Here is a 21089-nt window from a genome sequence, read left to right as displayed (position 1 = left end):
CCGCCTCCAAGTGCGACACACCCAAGGAGCAGATTGGGCAGGCATCAGAGCCCTGCTGAGGCAGATGCTGAGCCATAGGATCAGCCCCTGCACAACAATTCTTCCACTGTAGTCAAGGCCAGTCCTCACAACCAGTGAGCCCAAAGGTCAGTCCCTCCCATTGATGTGCAATTATCAACCAAGGCTCCACTACAAGAGAAGGGCACACACAATCCACACACCTGGAGCGTGTGGCTCAGGTGACTAGAAAGACTGTGCCACTGAACCTCACAGCACACATACTACGTAAGGCCACTCTACTAAGACTGGAGGATATAGCAGCCCTACTTAATACGTAGAAACTAACAGAGGGAGGCAGCGAAAATGGGGAGACAAAGAAACATATCCCAAATAAAAGAACAGAACAAAGCTCCAGAAAAAGAACTAAGCGAAATGGAGATAAGCAATCTATCAGATGGAGAGTTCCAAACCCTGGTTATAAGAATGCTCAATGATATCAGGGAGAACTTCAATAGAGAGATAGGAAGCATAAAAAATGGAGATGGAAACCATGAAAAAGAGCCAGTCAGAAATAAAGGATACAGTAATGGAAATGAAGAATATATTACAGGGAGCCAACAGTAGATTAGATGAAGCAGAGGATCCAACCAGCGATGTAGAAGATAAAGTAGCAGAAAACACCCAACCAGAACAGCAAAAAGAATCCAAAAACTTGAGGAGAGTTTAAGGGGCCTCTACGACAATATCAAGCGTACCAACATTCACATTATAGGGATACCAGAAGGAGGAGAGAAAGAGCAAGGAATTGAAAACCTATTTGAAGAACACTTCCCTAACCTGGTGAAGGAAATAGACATACAAGCCCAGGAAGCACAGAGAGTCTCAAACAAGATAAACCCAAAGAGGCCAACACCAAGACACATCACAATGAAAATGCCAAAGGTTAAAGACAGAGAGAATCTTAAAAGCAGCAGAGAAAAGCAGTTAGTTACCTAAAAGGGAGCCACCATAAGACTGGCAGCTGATTTCTCAACAGATATTTTGCAGATAAGAAGGGAGTGGCAAGAAATATTCCAAGTGATGAAAAGCAATGACATACAATCAAGATTATCTAGCAAAGCTATCATTTAGAATTGAAGGACAGATAAGGAGCTTCCCAGACAAGAAAAAGCTGAAGGAGTTTATCATCACCAAACCAGTATTAAAAGGGATCTTAGAGGGACTTCTTTAAGGTGGGAGGGGATTTAAGGATGGGAAGGGATTAAGAAGTACAAATGGGTTGATATACAGTAGTCATGGGGATATAGGGTATAGCATAAGGAATATAGTCAATAATATTGCAATAACTAGGTATGATGCCAGATAGATACTAAATCTATTGGTGATAGATGGGAATGGGGTTGGGGGAAGGGTGAAACAGGTGAAAGTATTAAGAAATACAAATTGGTAGTTAATACAGTATGGGGAATATAACCAACAATGTTGTAAAGATCATGTAAGATGCCAGATGGGCACTGGACTTATCAGAGGGATCACTTCATAGACTGTGTAGATTCCTGACCAATGCGCTATACACCTGAAGCTGAAGTAGAATAATATTGAATGTCAACTATAAGTAATTATATACGTATTACAAGATGTGGAGTATAACATAGGGAAGATAGTTAATGGTATTGTAACAGTATTCTAAGATGTCAGAGGGGTAGTAGCTTGGGGGGGGTGTTATCACTTTATGAGGGGTTTAAGTGTCTATTATTTTTCTTTGTTTACCTGAAACTAATAAAAAAAAGAAAGAAAGAAAAGAAAATTGATGGAAATTCTGGATAAAAAGATGCAGAGTAAGTTGGAAAAAAGTGAAATTAGCAAAATTTCTAAGGGAGTCATACCATGAAACATTAATTGGGATTTAATGGTGTAATCTTAGCAGTGGGAAAGAGACATAATGACATTCTATCAAACCTTTGTTAGAGTTCCTTATAAAATTGTCTTAACTATAGCATCCAAGAAAGTTGTACAAAAATGGCTCCATGAATCATAATTCATTTATTTTATATTGGTTTCATGCTTTTACCCAAGAGATAGCTATAAATTGTTTTTTATTTATTTTTTAAAATATAGCTAACATACAATATTATATTCGCTTCAGGGGTACACCAGAGTTATTCAACATTTATATACCTAAAGAAGTGATCACCATGATAAGTCCAGCAACCATACCATACTATCACAATATTATTTACTATATTCCCCATGCTGTACATTACATCTCCATGACTTGTTTTATACCTGGAAGTTTGGACCTCTTATTCCCCTTCACCTCCCTCCCACACACTTTAATTTTTCAATTACAGTTGACATTCAATATTATATTAATTTCAGGTGTACAGCATAGTGGTTAGACATTTATGTAATTTAAGAAGTGATCCCCCTGACTAGTCTAGTACCCACCTGGCACTATACATAGTTAATACCATCTCATTGACTATATGCCCTATGCTTTACTTTACATCCCCATGATTATTTTGTAAGTACCAATTTGTATTTCTTAATCCTTTCCCCTTTTCCACCCACCCCCTGAAACCCCCTCCCATTGGCAACCGTCAAAATGTTTTCTGTATCTATGAGTTTGTTTGTATTGTTTGTTTATTTTGTTCTTTAGATTCCACATATAAGCGAAATCACATTCCTCTGTCTTTCTCTGTTTGACTTACTTCACTCAACACAATACTCTCCAGGTCCATCCATGCCACCGAAGTTGGCAAGAACCCATACCCTTCCATGACCAAGCAATATTCCATTGTATATACAAGTATGTACCACCTCTTTTTTATCCATTCATCTATTGACGGACACCCAGGTTGCCTCCACATCTTGGCCATTCTAAACATTGCTGCAATGAACATATAGATGCACATGTCTCCTGAAAGGAGCCTTTGGATTTCTTCGGATAAATATCCAGAAGTGGGATTACTGGGTCTTTCTTTGTCTCTTTTTATAGCCTTTGTTTGAAAGTCTATTTTGTCTGGTATAAGTATTGCTACTCCAGATTTTTTGTTTATTTCCATTTTCATGAAATATCCCTTTACTTTCAACGTATGTGTATCTTTCAATCTGAAGTGAGTCTCTTGTAGGCACCATAGGTAAGGGTTTTATATTTTCTTATCCATTCAGCCCTCCTATGTCTTTTGATTGGAGCATTCAATCCATTTACATTGAAAGTAATTGGTAGATATGTAGCTATTGCCATTTTATTATTCATAATTTTGATCTTTTCTTTTTCCTGTGTTAAAGAATTCCCTATAATATTCCTTGTAATACTGGTGTGGTGGTGATGAACTTCTTTAGCTTTTTCTTGTCTGGGAAACTCTGTATCTATCCTTCAATTTTAAATGATAGCCTTGCTGGGTAGAGTACTGTCAGTTGTAGGTGCTTTCCTTTCACCACATTGAAATTTCATGCCAACCTCTTCTGGCCTGCAAAATTTCTGTTGAGAAATCATCTGACAATCTTATGGGAGCTCCTTTATAATTTACTAATTGCCTTTCTCTTGCTGCTTTTAGGATTCTCTCTTTGTCTTTAATCTTTGCCATTTCAATTATGATGTGTCTTGATTTGGGCCTATTTAAGTTCATCTTATTTGGGACTCTCTGTGCTTCCTGAACGTGTGTGTCTATTTCCTTCATCAGGTTAGGAAAGTTTTCAGTCATTAATTCTTCCAGTAGGTTCTCAATCCCTTGCTTTCTCTCTTCTCCTGGTACCACAGTGATGTGAATGTTGTTATGCTTGATGTTGTTCCAGAGGTCTTTTAAACTATCTTCTTCTTTTTTTTTTTCTGTTCTGATTGGGTGTTTTCTGCTACCTTGTCTTCCAAATTGCTGATTTGACCCTCTGCTTCATCTAGTCTGCTGGTGATTCCTTCAAGTGCATCCTTCATTTTAGTTATTGTATTCTTCACTTCTGACTGTTTTTTTTGTTGTTGTTGTTTCCATGTCTTTTTCTATGCTTGCAATCTTTTTGTTGAAGTTCTCACTAAGTTCCTTGAACATCCTTATAACCATTGTTTTGAATTCTGTCTCTGATAGGTTGCTTGCCTCCATTTTGTTTAGTTCTTTTTCTAGAGACTTCTCCTTCATTTGGGATGTATTTGTATGTTTTACATAGATCTGCTATGTCTCCCAGTCTTGGCCAGGTGGCCTTGTGTAATAGGTGCTCTGTGGAACTGTGGCACTGTCTCCTTGGTCACCTGCTCTGTGTGCTCCAGGAATGTCCCTTGTGTGGGTTGTGTTTACTTTTCTGTTATAGTTTAGCCTTGATTGCTATGGCTCATCAGTGGGTTGGATTGACTCTCAGGCTGATTGGTTGTAGGGTTTGGCCATGTCCACAGCTTATGGTCAGCTGTGGGCCTTACGCCACAGAGCGGCGTTGGCCCCAGTGGGCCCTGGCACCTGTTGAGATCACCGTTTGTGTATACTGCTAATTGGGCAGTGCTCTGCTGTGGTCTAAAGCCAAACTCCAAGTATATTGGTTCTGAGGCACCTTGAGAGGGGCTCTGGTGCAGGCCCAGGTCACCCACTGCCTGTGACTGGCCGGGGACTACCTGATAGGACCTACAAAGCTATCCATGGTTGGCTGCTGCCTGTGCTAAACCTAGAGGCATGTGGGACAGGCCACGCTGCAAACCAAGGGTGGCTTTTACCAGTACCAGGCCTGGGGTAGCGCCACAAAAAGCCAGAACACCCCGCGGCCTGCTGCCACCTGCCTGCTCCCTTAAGGTTCAGCCACTGATAGAGCCTCATGTGGTATGCAAGTTGGGTGAGGCAAGGTTTCAGGGAGTCACTAGAGTGGGAAGAGTTGGGGTCATCAGGTTAATGTAGATTCTGGTTTGGTGGCAGTGCTAAGCCTGGACATACTCATCAAAAGTCTCAGAGCACACCGAGGCCAGTCACCACCTGCCTGGGGCTCATGAACCCCAATAGTTGTCCAAGAAAGAGTGCAGAGTAGATGGAGCTGGCTGCTAGCTGAGAAAATGCCTCCAGCGTTGAGGGGGTTGGGTAGGGCAGGGTCCCAGGGAGTCATCAGGGTAGAGCAGTGGAGCTCACCGAGCCAATCAGATTCAGATTTAGCTCTGTGTGGGAAGGGCTCAACACAGGAAAGATGGCACCTGCCCGCCAGCTGCAGAGGAGAAGGACCACGCACAGGGAAGATAATGACTGTCCTCTAGTCCTTACCCTGAAACCATACACCTTAGTCTTTCCCTGTATGTCTCCGATGACCCCCAAGTCACTTTTCCGCCACCAGAGCCCAGGGCAAGTGTCTACTAGCTAGTGAATCTATGTGTAGACCATTTAAGAGGACGTCTGGGTTTCCTGCAGCCTTCCATCCCACTCGGACAGTTGGGATCCCCATTGTTTTTCACAGCAAGATATGGTGGGGGCTCCTCTTTCCAGCACCAGTACTCTAGACTGGGGAGCATAGTATGGGGCTGGGGTCCCTCTGTCTTCTGGGGGAACCTCCACATCCGATATCCCTCCTGATTGTTAACCATCACATGCAAGTGTGAGGCCAACCTCTTCTATGTCTGCAGCTCTCCTACCAGTCTTGATGTAGCTTTTTCTTTATAATCTTAGTTATAAAACTTCTGTTCGGCCAGACTTCAGAGAGTTCTCCAGGTTGATTGTTCTATAATTTAGTTGTAATTTTAATGCGTTCATGGAAGGAGGCAGGCACATTTATCTACTCTGCTATCTTGGATCTCTCACTGATCTCCATAAATTGTTTTTAATCACTTCTTTTATTTTAAATCAATAATGACTGCCAAGTGGGTAACACTTCTTATTAAAACATCACCTCCTAAATTGGTATAATTACTTCATAAAGAGATAAACCAGAGTACAGTTCAGCAGTCTTTGAGATTATAAAATCTAATTATGTTCGCACACAGTATTTTATTGTTAGTGATCACAAAAAGAACATTAAGTTGAACAAAACCCAGAAATTTATGATAAAGTAATTGGAAAGAAACAAGTTAATTATTGCAAATAGTACTGCCTCTATTAGCAATCTCTGAGAGAAAGTTCCCTTTTATGAAGTTGTTGAAGATGTAAGGAGGTTTGGGGGAATTCTGGTCCCATTAGCCTGGGTTGGCAACCTATGGCTGAGATGGAAATTTTGGTGCAATCTGAGGTATGGGCTTCTCGAGGTTCTTCTGGGATCCAGATCACCCAGGTATGGAAGAGAGAACCCCCCGGCCTTGGATTTTCATACTTTATGTGTAGGCTGCTTCAGTGGTAGCCACACAGGAGCGGGGGGGGGGCGGGGGGGGGGCGGGGGGGCGGGGCCTTCAATCTCCATTTCAACAGGAATTTGCTTTCACCTGTTTTACAGTTTGGGCTTCTGCAACAGCTTTCATTTCATTTCAGTTGCTAAACTTTGTTTATGAAAACTCTGCCCTGTGCCACAGTCATGTGCTTCCTCTATGTCAAAGGGAGGATGATTGAAAATATAAGCCGAAGAGTTGAATGGAAAGATAGAAAGATACACACTTGTCCCCCAATCTACAGAAAATTCTGGCAGAGGAAAGGAGAGGTGGCAGGAGGTGGGGTTAGGGGCAACTTGTAGAGGAGGGACAGAAGTAGAGATGTCAGCCACTGGAGAATTTTTCTATAGAAGGGACTTATCAGTGGCAAACTGATTCTCACATGCTGGCTCCTACCTACAATTCAAATGGCATTGTCAGACCCCTCCTGGGAGAGACTTTCCCTGCCTGCCAGTATCTCTCCACCACATCACCCCATTTTCCCTCTCTACACAGCACTTATTATCTGGCATTGTTTTTTTTAGTTTTTCTGCCTCCATCTCCTATCCTCAACCCCTTCCGCACTAAAATGTAAGCTCCTTGAAGGTCAATGACTTAGTCTCATGGATTGTCTGTTTCTTGTCTGTGGAATATATGCCCAAAGGCTGCAGGGACTTTGTTAACATCCATATCGCCCAGAGTACTTTGCACGTAGAAGGGGCATTCAATACCCAGTGAATACTTGTATTAAAGAATCATAGAAGAAAACCCTTGCCCATTTACCGAGGTTGCATTGTGATGAAGGGTTGAAATTTCCCCTGAGTTGGGACAATGGCAGGTACATTGCCTCTGTTACAGGTATAGCCTCAATTTTTAGGACCACAAGGGCTAATGGCAAAGATGGAACTAGAAGTGTCTCCTCCATGCTGAATGTGGGTGTGGCAAAAAAAACCCATAGGAAGAGAAAACAGCCCCTTTTCCACTCCAGAGGGCAAGAAGAAAGTTCTAAAGGAGGCACTCACTGTAATGGAAGCATGTGGAGAGCACCAAATAATGCTGCCATCCTTTAAGCTTGACACAAGCTTTTTTGATGGGAGACTTTTTACAATTATATTGAAATACACTATGAAAATCTTCACATGTTAACAGATGTCTTCATCATTTAGTAAACATTAAAGATTTATCTCAATCTTTTGATATTTCTATCTCAAATACTGCCTGCCTCTTTGCTTCATTATGTTCTCCCTTTAGAGACAAATAAAGCAAAGGCATATAATCATTTATAAGTCAAGATATTTCATATTAGCATTTCATTAGTGATTTAAAATACACTCTCAAAATATGTAAAATACAACAAATATACACGTATTTTAGGATAGGTAGCATAGAATTTCACAGCAGGGGAAATGTTTTCTACACTGTGAATAATGTTCCATTTTGGAGTAAAATGGCTTTAGTAAATGATATAAAGTAAAATAAAGAAGATTGTCCATGAAAAAAAAAGAGATGATTTGAGATAAATTACTTATATGCTGGACATTAAACAGTCTTCACAGATAGAGTGACCATATGATGACCACAAGGGATGCTTCTGAGAATGAAAGGGCACACTTACCATATTTAACACTGGGACGAAAACCAGGTCATCCTCCTCACGGGGACACTTAATGAAAACAAAACTGCTTTTAGCATTTTTATTTTTATTTAAGAAAAGCCCCAAACAAAACAAAATAGCTTGCTCATATGTGCTAAACACATGCTAACCAACTGGTCCTTTTTTTGGTTAACTGATGATTTGTTATAATAAAATTAAACTGTTTAATCTGAATATAAGTTATTGATATTGACAACTGTTAGAAAGAGATTTTCAAATTGTTCTGATCATAAAAAAAACTTTCCCCTTGACCATAAAAGTTAATTGGAACAGAGAAGTGTGTTGGGTACCATTTCTCAGCTTAAAATATGCATTACATATTTTTAAGATCACCCACCTTTTAATATTGACCTGGTTCATAGTAGAGTTCATCTTCAGTCCCAGCCCTTATTGATTGTTGCCATCAGGCACTCTGTTTTGACATGATTCTGAGGCCACCTTAGGGCTCAGCAGAAAGGCATGTGGTGATCAGCTACTGATGTCTGCAGGAGACATGGGACATGGAGCAATGACAGGTGTGGCAATTATTCCTATCCCAGATTTGGACAGATACCTGTTTTAACAGTAATTTGCTGACATATGTCTAATGTATAGTTGATTACAAAATAAATTACACCTTACTGATCCTGCCTCTGCTACCTCGTTAATTCTTGTATGGTGTAATTAATACACCAACTACACCACAGGAAAATAATGTCATCACTCTTAACTTGAATGAAGATAGCAATCTCATGATTTCCACACATCATTTTACAACTCTCTTTGTCCAAGATCCAAATAAGGTAAGATCAAATCTCTAACACCTGAATAGAAGGTAGAAAAAATAATGCAGCAAACATCCTAATTAATTGCTCCTCTGTTTCTATCCTTTGCTTATTTTGTTGTTGTTATGTTTGATGAGGATATGGAGAATTTTAAGCAATAAAATTAAAATTAAATTTGCTTCTCCTCTTCCAACCAAATATTAATGTCTCGATTTTACAGACCTATCCTCAGCATTTACTTCACTACCACATATTTTGTATGATTTATCCTTCATACAACAGAGAGATCTGTTTTGTGTGTTGTAATGAGGGGAGATGAAAAGGATATAGTTGATACTTTAAAAAAATATATCGGTAGTGTCCCTAATATTGCTGCTTCTTTTGTGACCACGAGGTATGTTCCATCTTTGGACCTTAATTCTTTAATTTTAAGAAATAGGGAAGAATTAAATTTATGTTGAAGTGAGGAGATCCAACTTCAGATTGCAAGGCAGCTTTCCCACATTCATTTTGACTGCACAGCTCTACTTTTCCAAGAGTGAAATCTTGTTGAAATGGCTTTCCAAAATATCTTGTGGAAAATAAGAATTAATAGATGGCAACTCCTCATTCATGATCCCCAAACAGGAGACAAATTCATCGGGCAGCAGGGTCTGTTCTGGAATAGTTTCACTGGGTGAAGCATTTTCCAAAAGCATGGTGGTTTCTTCCTCTATTGAGTTTTGCAGGTCAGGAGGACTGCATTCTCCTTGATTAAAAATGAGGCTTAATTCTTCAAGAAGTAATGTGTTGCTTAGCGAAGTCACACTTGAGACAGAAAAAGCAAAATTAGGGTATTTTTTAAACTGGGCATTCTTTCCCCGGTCTACGGAATCAACTGATGGTTTGAGAGTTGAGGAAGCTGTTTCATCATTATTGCTGAGATGGTTTTCCCCAGTGAGAAAATTGGAAATCTGGGGTTTATACCCAGTGTTGAGATTAGGAATATACACAACTGTAGCATTGGTGAGTAGTGATTTTTGCAGGTAGTCTCTTGTCTCCAGGGATCCTGTATTCTTTTCTTTCTTGGAGTCTGTGGGCTTGTGTTCTTCTGGAAGAAAGACTTCTATCTCCGTAATTACTGGATCAACATATAGGACTTGTTCGCTGGAGTTATTATTCACATATTCTCTCTTTTCCTGGGAAGAAGAAAACATCATTTTATTTTACAAAAGACATTTAAGGGGCCAGCTGGATAACTGAATAAGGAGTAGAATTCTGCTTTCCCTCAACTGTCCTTTTCCCCTTCTTTTTTTCATATTGTTTCTCTTCCCATATGATCTCCTGCTCTGTCCTTTGTTATCCTGCTTCATTCCAAATCTTTATTAAATTTTCCCTTGAGGAGACTAAAAGAAAGGAAAAATAAAAATAATCCATGTTTTAAGCACATGTCTCAGTGCTTTTAAAAGTTTTAGAGAGAGAGCATTTTGCATACTAGTAACTGGAATATTATTTCAGGGCCTTTTAAAATTTGGATTTTGAAATATTTTGCAATATTTCTTAATATTATGGAGCCTTACCACAAGAAAATATTTTGTTGCTTCAATGACAAAATGGAGTAGGGGGAGAATCGTGTTTTACTTCCATTTGAGAATAAAGTTGTAATAAGTGCTTTGAGTTGACGTTCTAAATATGTGCAGCTATTCACAATTCAGACATGTCTGTGATAATCAGGAGGATAGACGAAGAAGGGTTTTATTTGTATAAAAGCCTGATGATTCTTCTGTGTATGAAAAGTACTCGAAGCCTTCCAGTTGGATGGCTGGCTTCCTAGGGCAAATAACTCCCACACAACATGATTATAAAATTATAGCTGGCTGCTATGGACTAAATGTTTGTGTCCCTCCAAGATGCATACATTGAAGCCCTAATCCCACAATATGATGGTATTAGGAGGTGGGGTTTTTTTGGGGGTAATTAGTCTTTGGGTGGTGCCCTCAAGAATGGGATTAATGCCCTTATAAGAAGAAACAGGAGAGAGATGGATCCTCCCTCTGCCCTGTGAAGATCCAGCAAGAAGACAGCGGTCGGCAAGAGAGCTCTCACCAGGAACCAAATCTGCCAGTGTCTTGATCTTGGACTTTTCCACCTCTAGGAATGTGAGAAATAAATGTTCATTGTTTAAGCCACTCTGTATTCTGTTATAGCACTCTGGGCTGACTAGAACAAAACCTCATCTGAAGAAAACCTTAAGGTTCTCTTCTAATTCCAGGAGCCCAGAATGGGAAGGAAGTTTGGCAAAAAGGAAACTTTTGAATAAAACAGCATGAAGTGCTCAAATTTTCTTCATGCTGAACCTCCCCACGGAATTTATTACAAGGTTTGGATTAGGACGGGCAGACATGTCCCCTCCTCTGCACAGGGAGTGTGTTCCAATACCCCCAGTGGATGCCTGAAATCAACGATAGTACCTAATCCTATATAGTAATGTGCCACATAACAATATTTCGGTCAATGAAGGACCGCATATACAATGGTGGTCCCATAAAATTATCATGCAGCTGAAAAATTCCTATCATCTAGTCAAATCATACCTGTCATAACACAGTAGGGCAATGCATTAATCAGGTGTTTGCGGTGATGCTGGAATAAACAAACCTACTGTACTGCCAGTCATATAAAAGTATAGCAATACAATTATGTACATAATAAACTACTGTGTTACTGTATGTAGTTACTATACTATACTTTCTATCATTGTTTTAGAGTGCTCTTTCTACTTATAAGAAAAACGTTTGCTGTAACACTACTGTGTCACACTGGCAGCAGCCTCATCCATCTTGTGTATATTTTGTCTCTTGATTGCATCATTTTCTCTTGTGCTTGATTTAATCCTTTGTTGTTTTGTATAGTGACATGCTGTACAGGCTTGTAGCCTAGGAAAAATAGGCTGCACCCTGCAGCCTAGGTGTGTAGTAAGCTCTACCATCCAGGTTTGTAGTAAGTGCACTCTGTGATGTTTGCACAAGAACAAAATCGCCTAACAACGCATTCCTCAGAGTGTATCCCATCATTAAGCAGCATATGACTGTTATATTATATTTTTTCCTGCACATACATACATACACTTTGTGGCTTCTCTTTGCCATATCCAAATTACCAGCATCATTACTCTTGTGCTTTGGGGCCATCATTAAGTAAAATAAGTGTTACTTGAACACAAGCACAGTGAGACTGCAACAGTCAATCTGATAACCAAGATGGCTACTAAATGACTAATGGGCGGGTAGCATATACCATGTGGATTCACTGGACAAAGGGGTGATTCCTATCCTGGGTTGGATGGTTCGAGATTTCATCACACTGCTCAGAATGGCGTACAATTTAAAACTTATGAATTGTTTATTTCTGGAATTTTCCAGTTCATATTTTTGGACCAAGGTTGACCACAGGTAACTGAAACTGCGAAAAGAAAAACCACAAATAAGGGGGCACCACTGTTGTTCAAGGTCAGATGAAGTCAAAGGAACTAGACATACTATAGGAAACTAAGAGTGCAAAGCGGCTGTGTTCTGAGGAAGGAGGCATTCGTTTTCTCCACTTCAGGCTGGCAACTGAATGGAGAAGTGGGTGGGAATCGGATCACAATGAAAGCCAATGGGGACTATTCCAGAGTAAGGATGATAGAGGAAGAAGAGAGTGTGATCACAACGAGATCAGAGACAATTCTTTGAGCCATAAAAATCCCCAATTCTCTAGGATAATTAATGTGTGAGTAAGATAGAACCTTGAAGTGGAATGAATGTTAAGACCATAGTATTTATTATCTGTAGTTTGGTGAATATATGCTTGTCCTTGGTTAACTGTTAACTATGTACTTCATTACATATGTGGGTGCAGCTGTTTAAGATCACCCTTCCACTGTTAGGCAACATTACCTCTTTTGAAATCAACCCTACGCACACCCTTTCTCTCTTTCATGTATCCGGAGACAAAGATCTCTCCTGCTCTAGGTGTACTTTCCACCTCTTCCCTTTAGAATATCCCCTCCTTGCTTCTTCGTAGTCTTGTTTAATCAACTTCCCCTCTCTTTCTGTCATAATCCTCAGGCCTATCCAATTTATCACAAGCATGCATCTGGCTCCACACCCCTCTGGAGCTACTATTACTCATCCATTCTACTAGTATTTGAGAGCTGATCACATGTCAGCATAGCCCCTTCCTTCACTTCCCTTCTAGTCCACACTCATCCAAAGATGTCTCCACTCTCAGTCCCCATGTGCTCACTTTCCATTCACTTCTCAACTGAACCTCTTGGCCAGGACCACCAGTGACTTGCTCCTTGTCACGTTCCATGGATTCATTTACTCCTTATGTTATAGACCTTCTATTGAGTGGTCAGCATTATGGATCCTTGCTGCTCGACATTTTGTCCACACCTTACTATGCTCATTTCTCTGACCCTCCTAATTCTGCCTCTTTCCTGGGACTGTGACTCCATTGAAAATTTCAATTGAAAATCCCTCACTGGCTCCTCATTGTCTTTAGCAATAGTTTTCAACCACTTAACAGTAGTCGAATTACTTGGGAAGCTTTGGAAAATTCTTGGGTCTTCTCAGGCCCATCTCTCCCCAGAGATCCTGGGTTGTGGCCTCAGCATTGGGATTCTAATATGCAACCCAGGCTAAAAACTTTTGCCTCAGGGACTTCTCTGGGGTTGGGGAAGGAGTTGGTTAGTGGGCTCACCAGAACTCCAAATAAAGCCAATTTATTTGATTTACAAATACTTGTCTTCCTCGCACCATTTGAACACAGAGATCCTAGGCTAAAAATAATTTTTTTTTTAAGTTTGAAAGCTATTGGTCATCAGAATGAAGTCTGAGTTCCGTAGCAGTCAGACCTTTTGTGATCTGATACCACTCACCATTCCAGCATTATTCTAGCCACTCCTCAAGTAAAGCTTTTTGATAAAGCAATACTAAATATGATCTTCTCACTTCTGTGCCTTTGATCATGTTGTCCTCTCTCTTTTGAATGTTTCTCCTGAGCAATTCCTACTTATCTTTCAATATGTTTGCTCTATATTCCTTTTCGTCTCATTTCTGTCACTGCACTTACATCACTGCATTGCAATACTTGGAGAATGTGTCTGTCCCATCAACTGGGTTTTAAGCTCCTCGACGGCCAGGCCAGAGTGCTGTAAAGTAGAAAGAGCACACACAATAGATTCCCCTCATCCACAATCACCAGCAGTTCCTCCATTGCCAGCAAAGTCCCTTATACCCTGCGGGTCTTCCCAACTCACCCTTCTCTTCTTTGCTAAATTGGAAACCTGGCCCACCTCTGGTGACACCATCTGCTACCGTCCTCTCATTTATTTTCTTGAATTCCATTGGGTCTCAGGAGTGAAGTGGTGTCTTCTTTGGGCTCCACCTGCTTCTCCAATTTCATGTAAGATGGAAGCCCCTTTGTGTCTTTGCGGTTCATTCTATTGAGCGTTTCTGCCCTCTTCCTTTGGTCCCTGAAGAAACCTACCAATTGTGTGGCCACCAAGTGACTCTGGCACCTGGCCTACAATCTTTCATGTCATTTTCCTCTTTTGAGTAGCATTGTTTCTTTCTTCTGTGTCTCTTTTCTTTCTCTAACTCCATTCTTTTATCTCTCTAAAGTATGATTTGAAATATGTATAATTTTGTTTCTGCATATGTTTATACAGTTATGCTAGTATACACACGCATGTATTTATTTGAATGGAAATTCTACTGTGTTGTATTGCACTCTTGGTCACAGCTACCATTTAGTTTTTACTTGGTGGTGTTTAGTTACCTGTAGCATTTTCACAACTTTACTATTTTCCATATTAGGAATATCTTCATAAAGCCATTTTGGTATTAGCAATAAGATTCTTCTTTTAATTCTGAAAAACAAAAATGACACATCAGAAGAAGCATTGTGCTTTTGGATTGTTACAGGCAATCGTATAGGAGATTAGGGAATCAACTAGAATAAAAATCAAACTTTCTGAAGCAGGAGCTAAGATTTCCATCTCTGACTTTAAATAGTTAACTGAGAAGTTGATTCAATATCTACTCAGATTTTCCTCTTCTCTCTATTGCTCTGCTTCTCTCTAAGGAGCTGGAACATTTCAAAACACACACACTTAGATTCAAGATAAATGGGACAACCACCCTGGAAGTGAAACTATACACATGTTAGAAATGGCAAACCATTATAAGCAGGAGATACCAGCATGAAAACGTTTGGAAAACTTTAGGGATATTTTGTAGAACTTACCAAAGTGACCATAACCACAGAAAAATATTAAAGAAGAGAATGTCGTATAATAAAACATATAATTTGAGCTCCTCTATTTCTGAATTTGTAATGATTCCAAATAGGGTTGAGATGATAGTGGTGGCTCTAAACTCTCTTTATATGGATGGAACAGGAGGCTGGGGTAGCTGCCTCACAGTTGTGTGGTATAGTGAGAATACCAGTTCTGACTTAGGCTGTGTGCTTATTAAGGATTGCTAGGGTGGGGTGATGGAAAGAAGAGGGAGAAGCTGTATATGACTCACTTCTTCCCCCACGTTACCCCTTGTCACTGCCACTGTGTTGAAAGCACTTTGTACATTTACAGTAAAAATTGATTTGAGCAAAGAGGTTGTGCCAGGAACTTAAAAGAGACTAAACTGATTTCTGGCACAATTTTCCTTGTTAACAAGGCACCATTAACAACAGATCAGACTTGTTTATGTGTTTAAGCAGATTGTCCAAGGACTTTTACTAAGTAACAACCAAAACGACTGAATGTGCTTCGCTAGCCCAATTTGACCTTGAACTGTAGGATAAAAATAATTTCTTTACACATATTTGTAGACTGTTTTATGATTCAGCTTTTTTACTAATTCACACTCTTTCTATAACCTAAAATTAGACCAAATTAGTAAGCTAATGCTGTTATAAAAAGATTTTATACAGCATGCTGTTACAATGAAAACATATAAATATGTCTATACACATATTTACCCACCCTTCATTTCATTATATTTAAAATATTTTACCCTCTGTTTTCCAGTTCTATTTCTGATATAAGGCTTATATAAAGAATGCATATTTATAGTAAATAACAGTATCTGCTCATATGTAAAATAGTTATATTGGAATTATATCTTATTTCTTTTATCTTTTTAAAAAGAATACTTATTGAAGTAATTAAATTAGCAATAAGAATTGTCCTGTTTCTTATTTGTCATTACCAACAGGAAATTAATTTTTAGGTTATTCGTAACAAATTTAATGTTATTTAAAATTTCACACTAACTAGGACATCTTTGGATAACAACACAAATATTAATATTTTTATGTGGTATAAGTTTAAATATTAAAATACTGCAAAGGACTTTGTAATCAAGTATATTTTAAAACAACCAAAAATAAAGTTCCGTATTTGTTTACTCGTCTCACATGGGTACCAGGGGTATGTTTATTAATGTGTAATTTAAATACTTAAGTTCTGAGGAAAGAGAAGTCTACATAAATAAATAAAAAATCACTAGTATACTTTATTTAGAGTACTTATTCTAAATCTTTCTACTGTGTTTCAATTATAAATTTAAAAGAAAGATTATCTCATGAAGCAAGTGATGGCAGTAAAGAGAAACTCAATGCCTATTAGGCAAAGAACATTCATGTGTTACTATTTGTGAGTGATTGGATGTACTGGGACATTGCCACATGAAACAATTAGAGATACATCCTCCGTGTATCTAGTAAACGTTAGGAAATCAAAGGCCTTACTTTCCTCAAAGCCTCATTTTTCCATCACTAGGCATAGATCTTCACTAATACCATATTGGAAAAAAATGACTGTTGCAGGCCAAGGAGAGTGGGCATTGGGGTTGGAGGCTAAAACACTAACATAATTGATACCAAAGTGATGATTCAGATGGTGCCACACTTCTCTTCATACTGACTCAGGAGATTTGTTTGGATAGAATTTGAGGTAGGTTATGACTTAACCACTCTAAAGAATCCAGGCACTGTAGATAAATGTGAAGGCACAGTGAGAAGGCTGTGGAGTGAAGGAGAGTACATGAGTTGTGATATCTGTTGGATCTGGACTCCTGGCTAGTGCTTAGTGACCTCGGGCTAACCACTTAACCTTTCTAAGCCTCATGTAAGTCACCCATAAATTAAGCTGTAGAGCTTTTCTGGCAGGGTCATTGTGAAGATAAAATGAATGGTGTCTGTAAAGAGTTTGGCCTGGGCAGGTATTCATTAAATACTGTTCCGTTTGCTTTTCCTTTCTCTGAGTAAAAGCGTTGATGGATTTTTCTTGTATATCACTGAATTGACTACACTTCGATGGTACACATATATGGTCTAAATTGGAAAACAAATTCCACAAAAACATACCGAGTTCGGAGTGATCTGTTAAATATTATAATCAATGAAAAAATTGACAACACAACAGCAAAGACGACCATTCCTGATAAAGATCCAATGTCTTGTTGCCTGTTGCCTGAAAGGAAAGAAAAATAATTTTAGCTGAGCATAAGTGTCTATGTGATGTCAGAATAATCCTTCTCTCTACTCTGCTCAAAGTGAAGGTCATTGATCTCAAAGGGAAAGAGAAAGGGGGAAACAAAATTAACCTTTACCTTGGGCTATAGCGTGATTGCCCTTCCAAACTGCACAACAGTACTTTCTGTTTGAGAAAATCAGGCTGCATATATCTGATGTCAGTGGATTTCTAGAAGTGCATCTCTGGCAAATGTGGTGAGCATTAGACATTTTTCTGAGCTTGCGCATGCATGTTTTATGTAAAAAGGTTTAGTGATGAACCTCATTTGGTTTGTCTGACACAAGTGAGAATTCCCAATTGCTTGTAACAAAGTCTAAAGTTGGCCAAAATCACAACTGAGGTTTTCTGGTTTCCTTTTTTAGCCTTTTGTGCAAGACAGAAGCTACATACAACTTGTCACCATTCTTCAAAATTTATTGTTCCTGAATTTTTTTCTTCTGAGAAAGGACATTCACTCTAATTAGAACAATATAGGTTATATTGCTACATAGCTTACACTCACATTTTATTTTAAAAACCATGCTAACAATGCTTTTCTTGCATTTTGAAGTTGAATTAATTACCTGAAATCTTTAAATAATTAATATACTATATTTAACGTGTTACCCACTAGGCTCATCACAGTTTCTCCCTACTACATGTAAAACCCTATTTTCTATTTTCAGACATAAACTACAACTGAGAAATGACGTATCACACTGGACTGTGTTCTGAGCCATACTGGATATTGACCTCCCTTCCATCCCACTTCCTTTCTTCCTTTGGCAAATGTTTGTCACATACGTACCACATGGCAGACGCTATATGGGCCCTACCCTAGTTATTTCCCAGCTACACCTGCCACACACTTAGGGGTCTTCAGGCTGTCCAGACCCTCTCCTAAAGCCAACTGGTAGCCAGAGGCCTGTGGAGCTTAGATCATTCCAAAGTCCCAGCGGGACATGCACTTAGTGTTTTCCTAGGACTAAAACACAATTGCTGAGGACTTCATGCAACTAATGGGAGGTACTGACTGCCACATACCCCTTGGGCATTTGTGCCTGAAGGAGGATAGAGAAACCCCACATTAACAGGATCTGGGCAAGGGGTCTGAGGATAGAGCAGAGTGACCTGAGATACCTGTGTTTGAAATTGACTCTGCCATTTATCAGCTCTGTAACCTCAAGGCATAATTATAATTTGCCGAAGCTCAAGTTTCCTCTTCTGTAAAATAAAGATAATAATACCTATCTAACAGAGCTGCCGTGAGTGCCTAGCCTCCACAATTCCCACAGATGAATCAAGATTCAGACCTCTGAAGACATCTGTAATTAGGGATCTATACCGAACTTAAGCACTTGGCTTATAACTGATTCACATGTACAAATCTAGAGTGTCCATACTTTGCTTCATGCTTCTTTTTTAACATTTATCACCACCTGACTTTTTTCTTCTTGTTTTGTTTGTTTTTCTCCCTCTGTCTATCTAGAATGGAATCCCCAGGAAGACAGGGACGTTGTTCTCTCTCTCTCTCTTTTTTTTTTTTTCTGCTGATTCCCCAGAATGCAGAACAGTGACTGGCACATAGTAGCTGTTTAATGAATATTTGTTGAATAAATAAGCACAAATCCAAAGAATGTCAATATAACCTGCAGAAATTCTTAGCCTATTCCTGCCAGATTTCTGTGCAAGGAGATAAATGGTCTACCAGTGGTCCGTGGTGAAATAGTCATGACTAAAGCTTTTCAATTTGAAATTTCTGTTTAGAGTTATACGTGCCTATTGGAAACCTGATCTAATATCTTTTTAATGCTTAAAACATTTAGGTATGCTCATCAATGGAAAATCCTGAGTCATACTAACAAATAAAATAGGAGCTTGTTTGTATGAGAGAAAGAGTACATATTTGAGGATTAGGAAAACAGGATTTAAGTTTTAGTCTGTCACTTAGTGTGACCTTGGACAAGTTCCTCAACCTCTCTGAGCTCCAGTTTTCCCATCTATAAAATAGATACAGAACACTTATCTCACCAGGTTGCTTTGAACATTGAAAAAAATGATGTATATAAAACTCTTAGTACACGGTAGAACTGAAATAATGGAAATTTCTTAGAAAGAAGAAGTTTTGAGGTCTTGAGCCCCAGCAATGAAAATGAAAATGTATCCAACCCAGAGCAAAAGCTGGCAAAATCAACTTTAAGCAGATCACTGTGGATTATTTTCCTAAAGAAAGCATATGGCAAATCTTATCAAGAAATTTATGCCTGACACGTTTTTCAGTATGAGGAATTCAAATGACTGATTAGTCAAGACTGCTAGAAAAGCCTACGTTGTATTTTCTTACCAGAAGTAAGATGTCCTTTAAAGACGGAAGCACTTAAAAGCCCAAAATTCTGAGAATCACGTTGAAATGGTTTCAGTGTGACCTGGGGAACTTAAAAGAGAAAACAACGTCAGCTTTTTATATTTTGCACTCAGGTTACCCAATTTCCTAAGGAAGTTTCTTCGTTTGTTTGGAGATAATTAAAGTAAATCACTAACACTAATAGTCTCGAAAGATGGAATAAAAGCAAAGGCCTTTGATTATGTGTGTCTTTTCTTCTTTTTATTTAATTAGGTAAATCCCAAAGGAAGAAACACTGAAAAAACAATAAAAACTATTTAGGGTTTGTAAAACTTCCAGGTGTATCCACTAATTTCATGAGGCTTCTAGGCAACAAATACCAAGGAGCTTTATTTCATTCCCTGAACCAGAAAAAAATGCACAGTAACTGGCCTCTATGTGATTCCTTCCAATAGATGATGCAATAAATTTAGGTTTCCTTGAGAGCCTCCAAGATGTGTCACTTTTGCCTTTGCCCAATCTTTGGGATGCTCTTGGTGAACAGCATATTGGCTTCATATAAGAAGCCTAATTTTGACTAACAGACCTTTTGAGGTTGTAACACAGAGGTGGAATGCTATTAATGACTTCCCTCTGCTCCTTTCCTGCTGGCAAAGAACCTGGCCAGACATAAAGGCTGTCAGGACACTGCTAATGAAAGCTTCTGACCAGGGTGGGGTGAGCAACCTTGGCAGCTAACTGGCTTTCAGCCTGAACTCAAAAGAGTCCTGGCGCTTCCTTACCCATCTCCTCCCTCCTGATAATTAAAAGCTGCCAGAGGTGACTTCAAGGACACCATTCTCCCAGCTGACAGAAGACATTCTTGAAAATGGTTCTAAGCTCTGGATCCCCAAGAGTGCCTCAAACCCTGTTATTCATTCGTTTTGATTTCCGTGTTCAAATTCTTCAAAAAAAAATTAGTTTGGGGCCAGGGAGAAATCACAACTTGAGGTGTCCTTAACAACCATGGAGATATCACACACTTGTATAATAAGCTTTGTGGCCTGAACAACTCTCTTTGAGAAAAAATATCAGAGTTCCAATTAATAGATTCTTATGGGTCTTTGGAAATTACTGAAAAAGGCTGATATGGGTGCCAGCACAGGCGCAATTGAAGAGTAGTTTTCTAAGGACAATGGGTAGGAGATTTTAGAAGATGAAAACATCAGAAAAGCCAAAAGTTCTTTTCTGTGTTTTTATTCTGGCTTCGCCACAGCAAGAGAGAAATGTTTCACTGTGAATTGTGACGAATCAGAAATTCTTTTTGGTTTCTCAGTGCTTCACTATGTCTCTTTTGTTCCCAAGTATGTGGTTCCATCTAACTGGAACAGAGCAAGGTTATGCGCCATGGCCAACAGCCAGGTTTATTCATCTAAATTAGCATTTTATAGGCTTATGGTCATTCTCAGGCCTGCATCTACCGTGTTTCCCCGAAAATAAGACCTAGC

General features: G+C 39.2%; 2 protein-coding genes across 2 annotated transcripts in view; one reads left to right on the top strand and one right to left on the bottom strand.

Annotated features, from left to right (window-relative positions):
* The window catches only part of C14H1orf141 (chromosome 14 C1orf141 homolog), a 163148-nt gene that overhangs the window by 39068 nt on the left and 102991 nt on the right, over positions 1–21089 (top strand). The gene's annotated exons all lie outside the window — the stretch shown is intronic.
* The window catches only part of IL23R (interleukin 23 receptor), a 54293-nt gene continuing 39634 nt past the window's right edge, over positions 6431–21089 (bottom strand). The window contains exons 8-11 of the mRNA XM_019731100.3: positions 19603–19692; positions 17111–17216; positions 14519–14609; positions 6431–9891 (exon numbers count right to left, since the gene is read on the bottom strand). Of these exons, the coding sequence (XP_019586659.3) occupies positions 9238–9891; positions 14519–14609; positions 17111–17216; positions 19603–19692 (941 nt within the window). The 3' untranslated portion in view covers positions 6431–9237. The remainder of the gene's footprint in view (positions 9892–14518; positions 14610–17110; positions 17217–19602; positions 19693–21089) is intronic.

Source organism: Rhinolophus sinicus, chromosome 14 (genome assembly GCF_057876585.1).
Source record: "Rhinolophus sinicus isolate RSI-liver-muscle chromosome 14, RSI-T2T, whole genome shotgun sequence".
Taxonomy (NCBI): domain Eukaryota; kingdom Metazoa; phylum Chordata; class Mammalia; order Chiroptera; family Rhinolophidae; genus Rhinolophus; species Rhinolophus sinicus.
The sequence above is the reverse complement of the archived record's forward strand: the minus strand, read 5'-3'. Positions and strand labels throughout refer to the sequence as shown.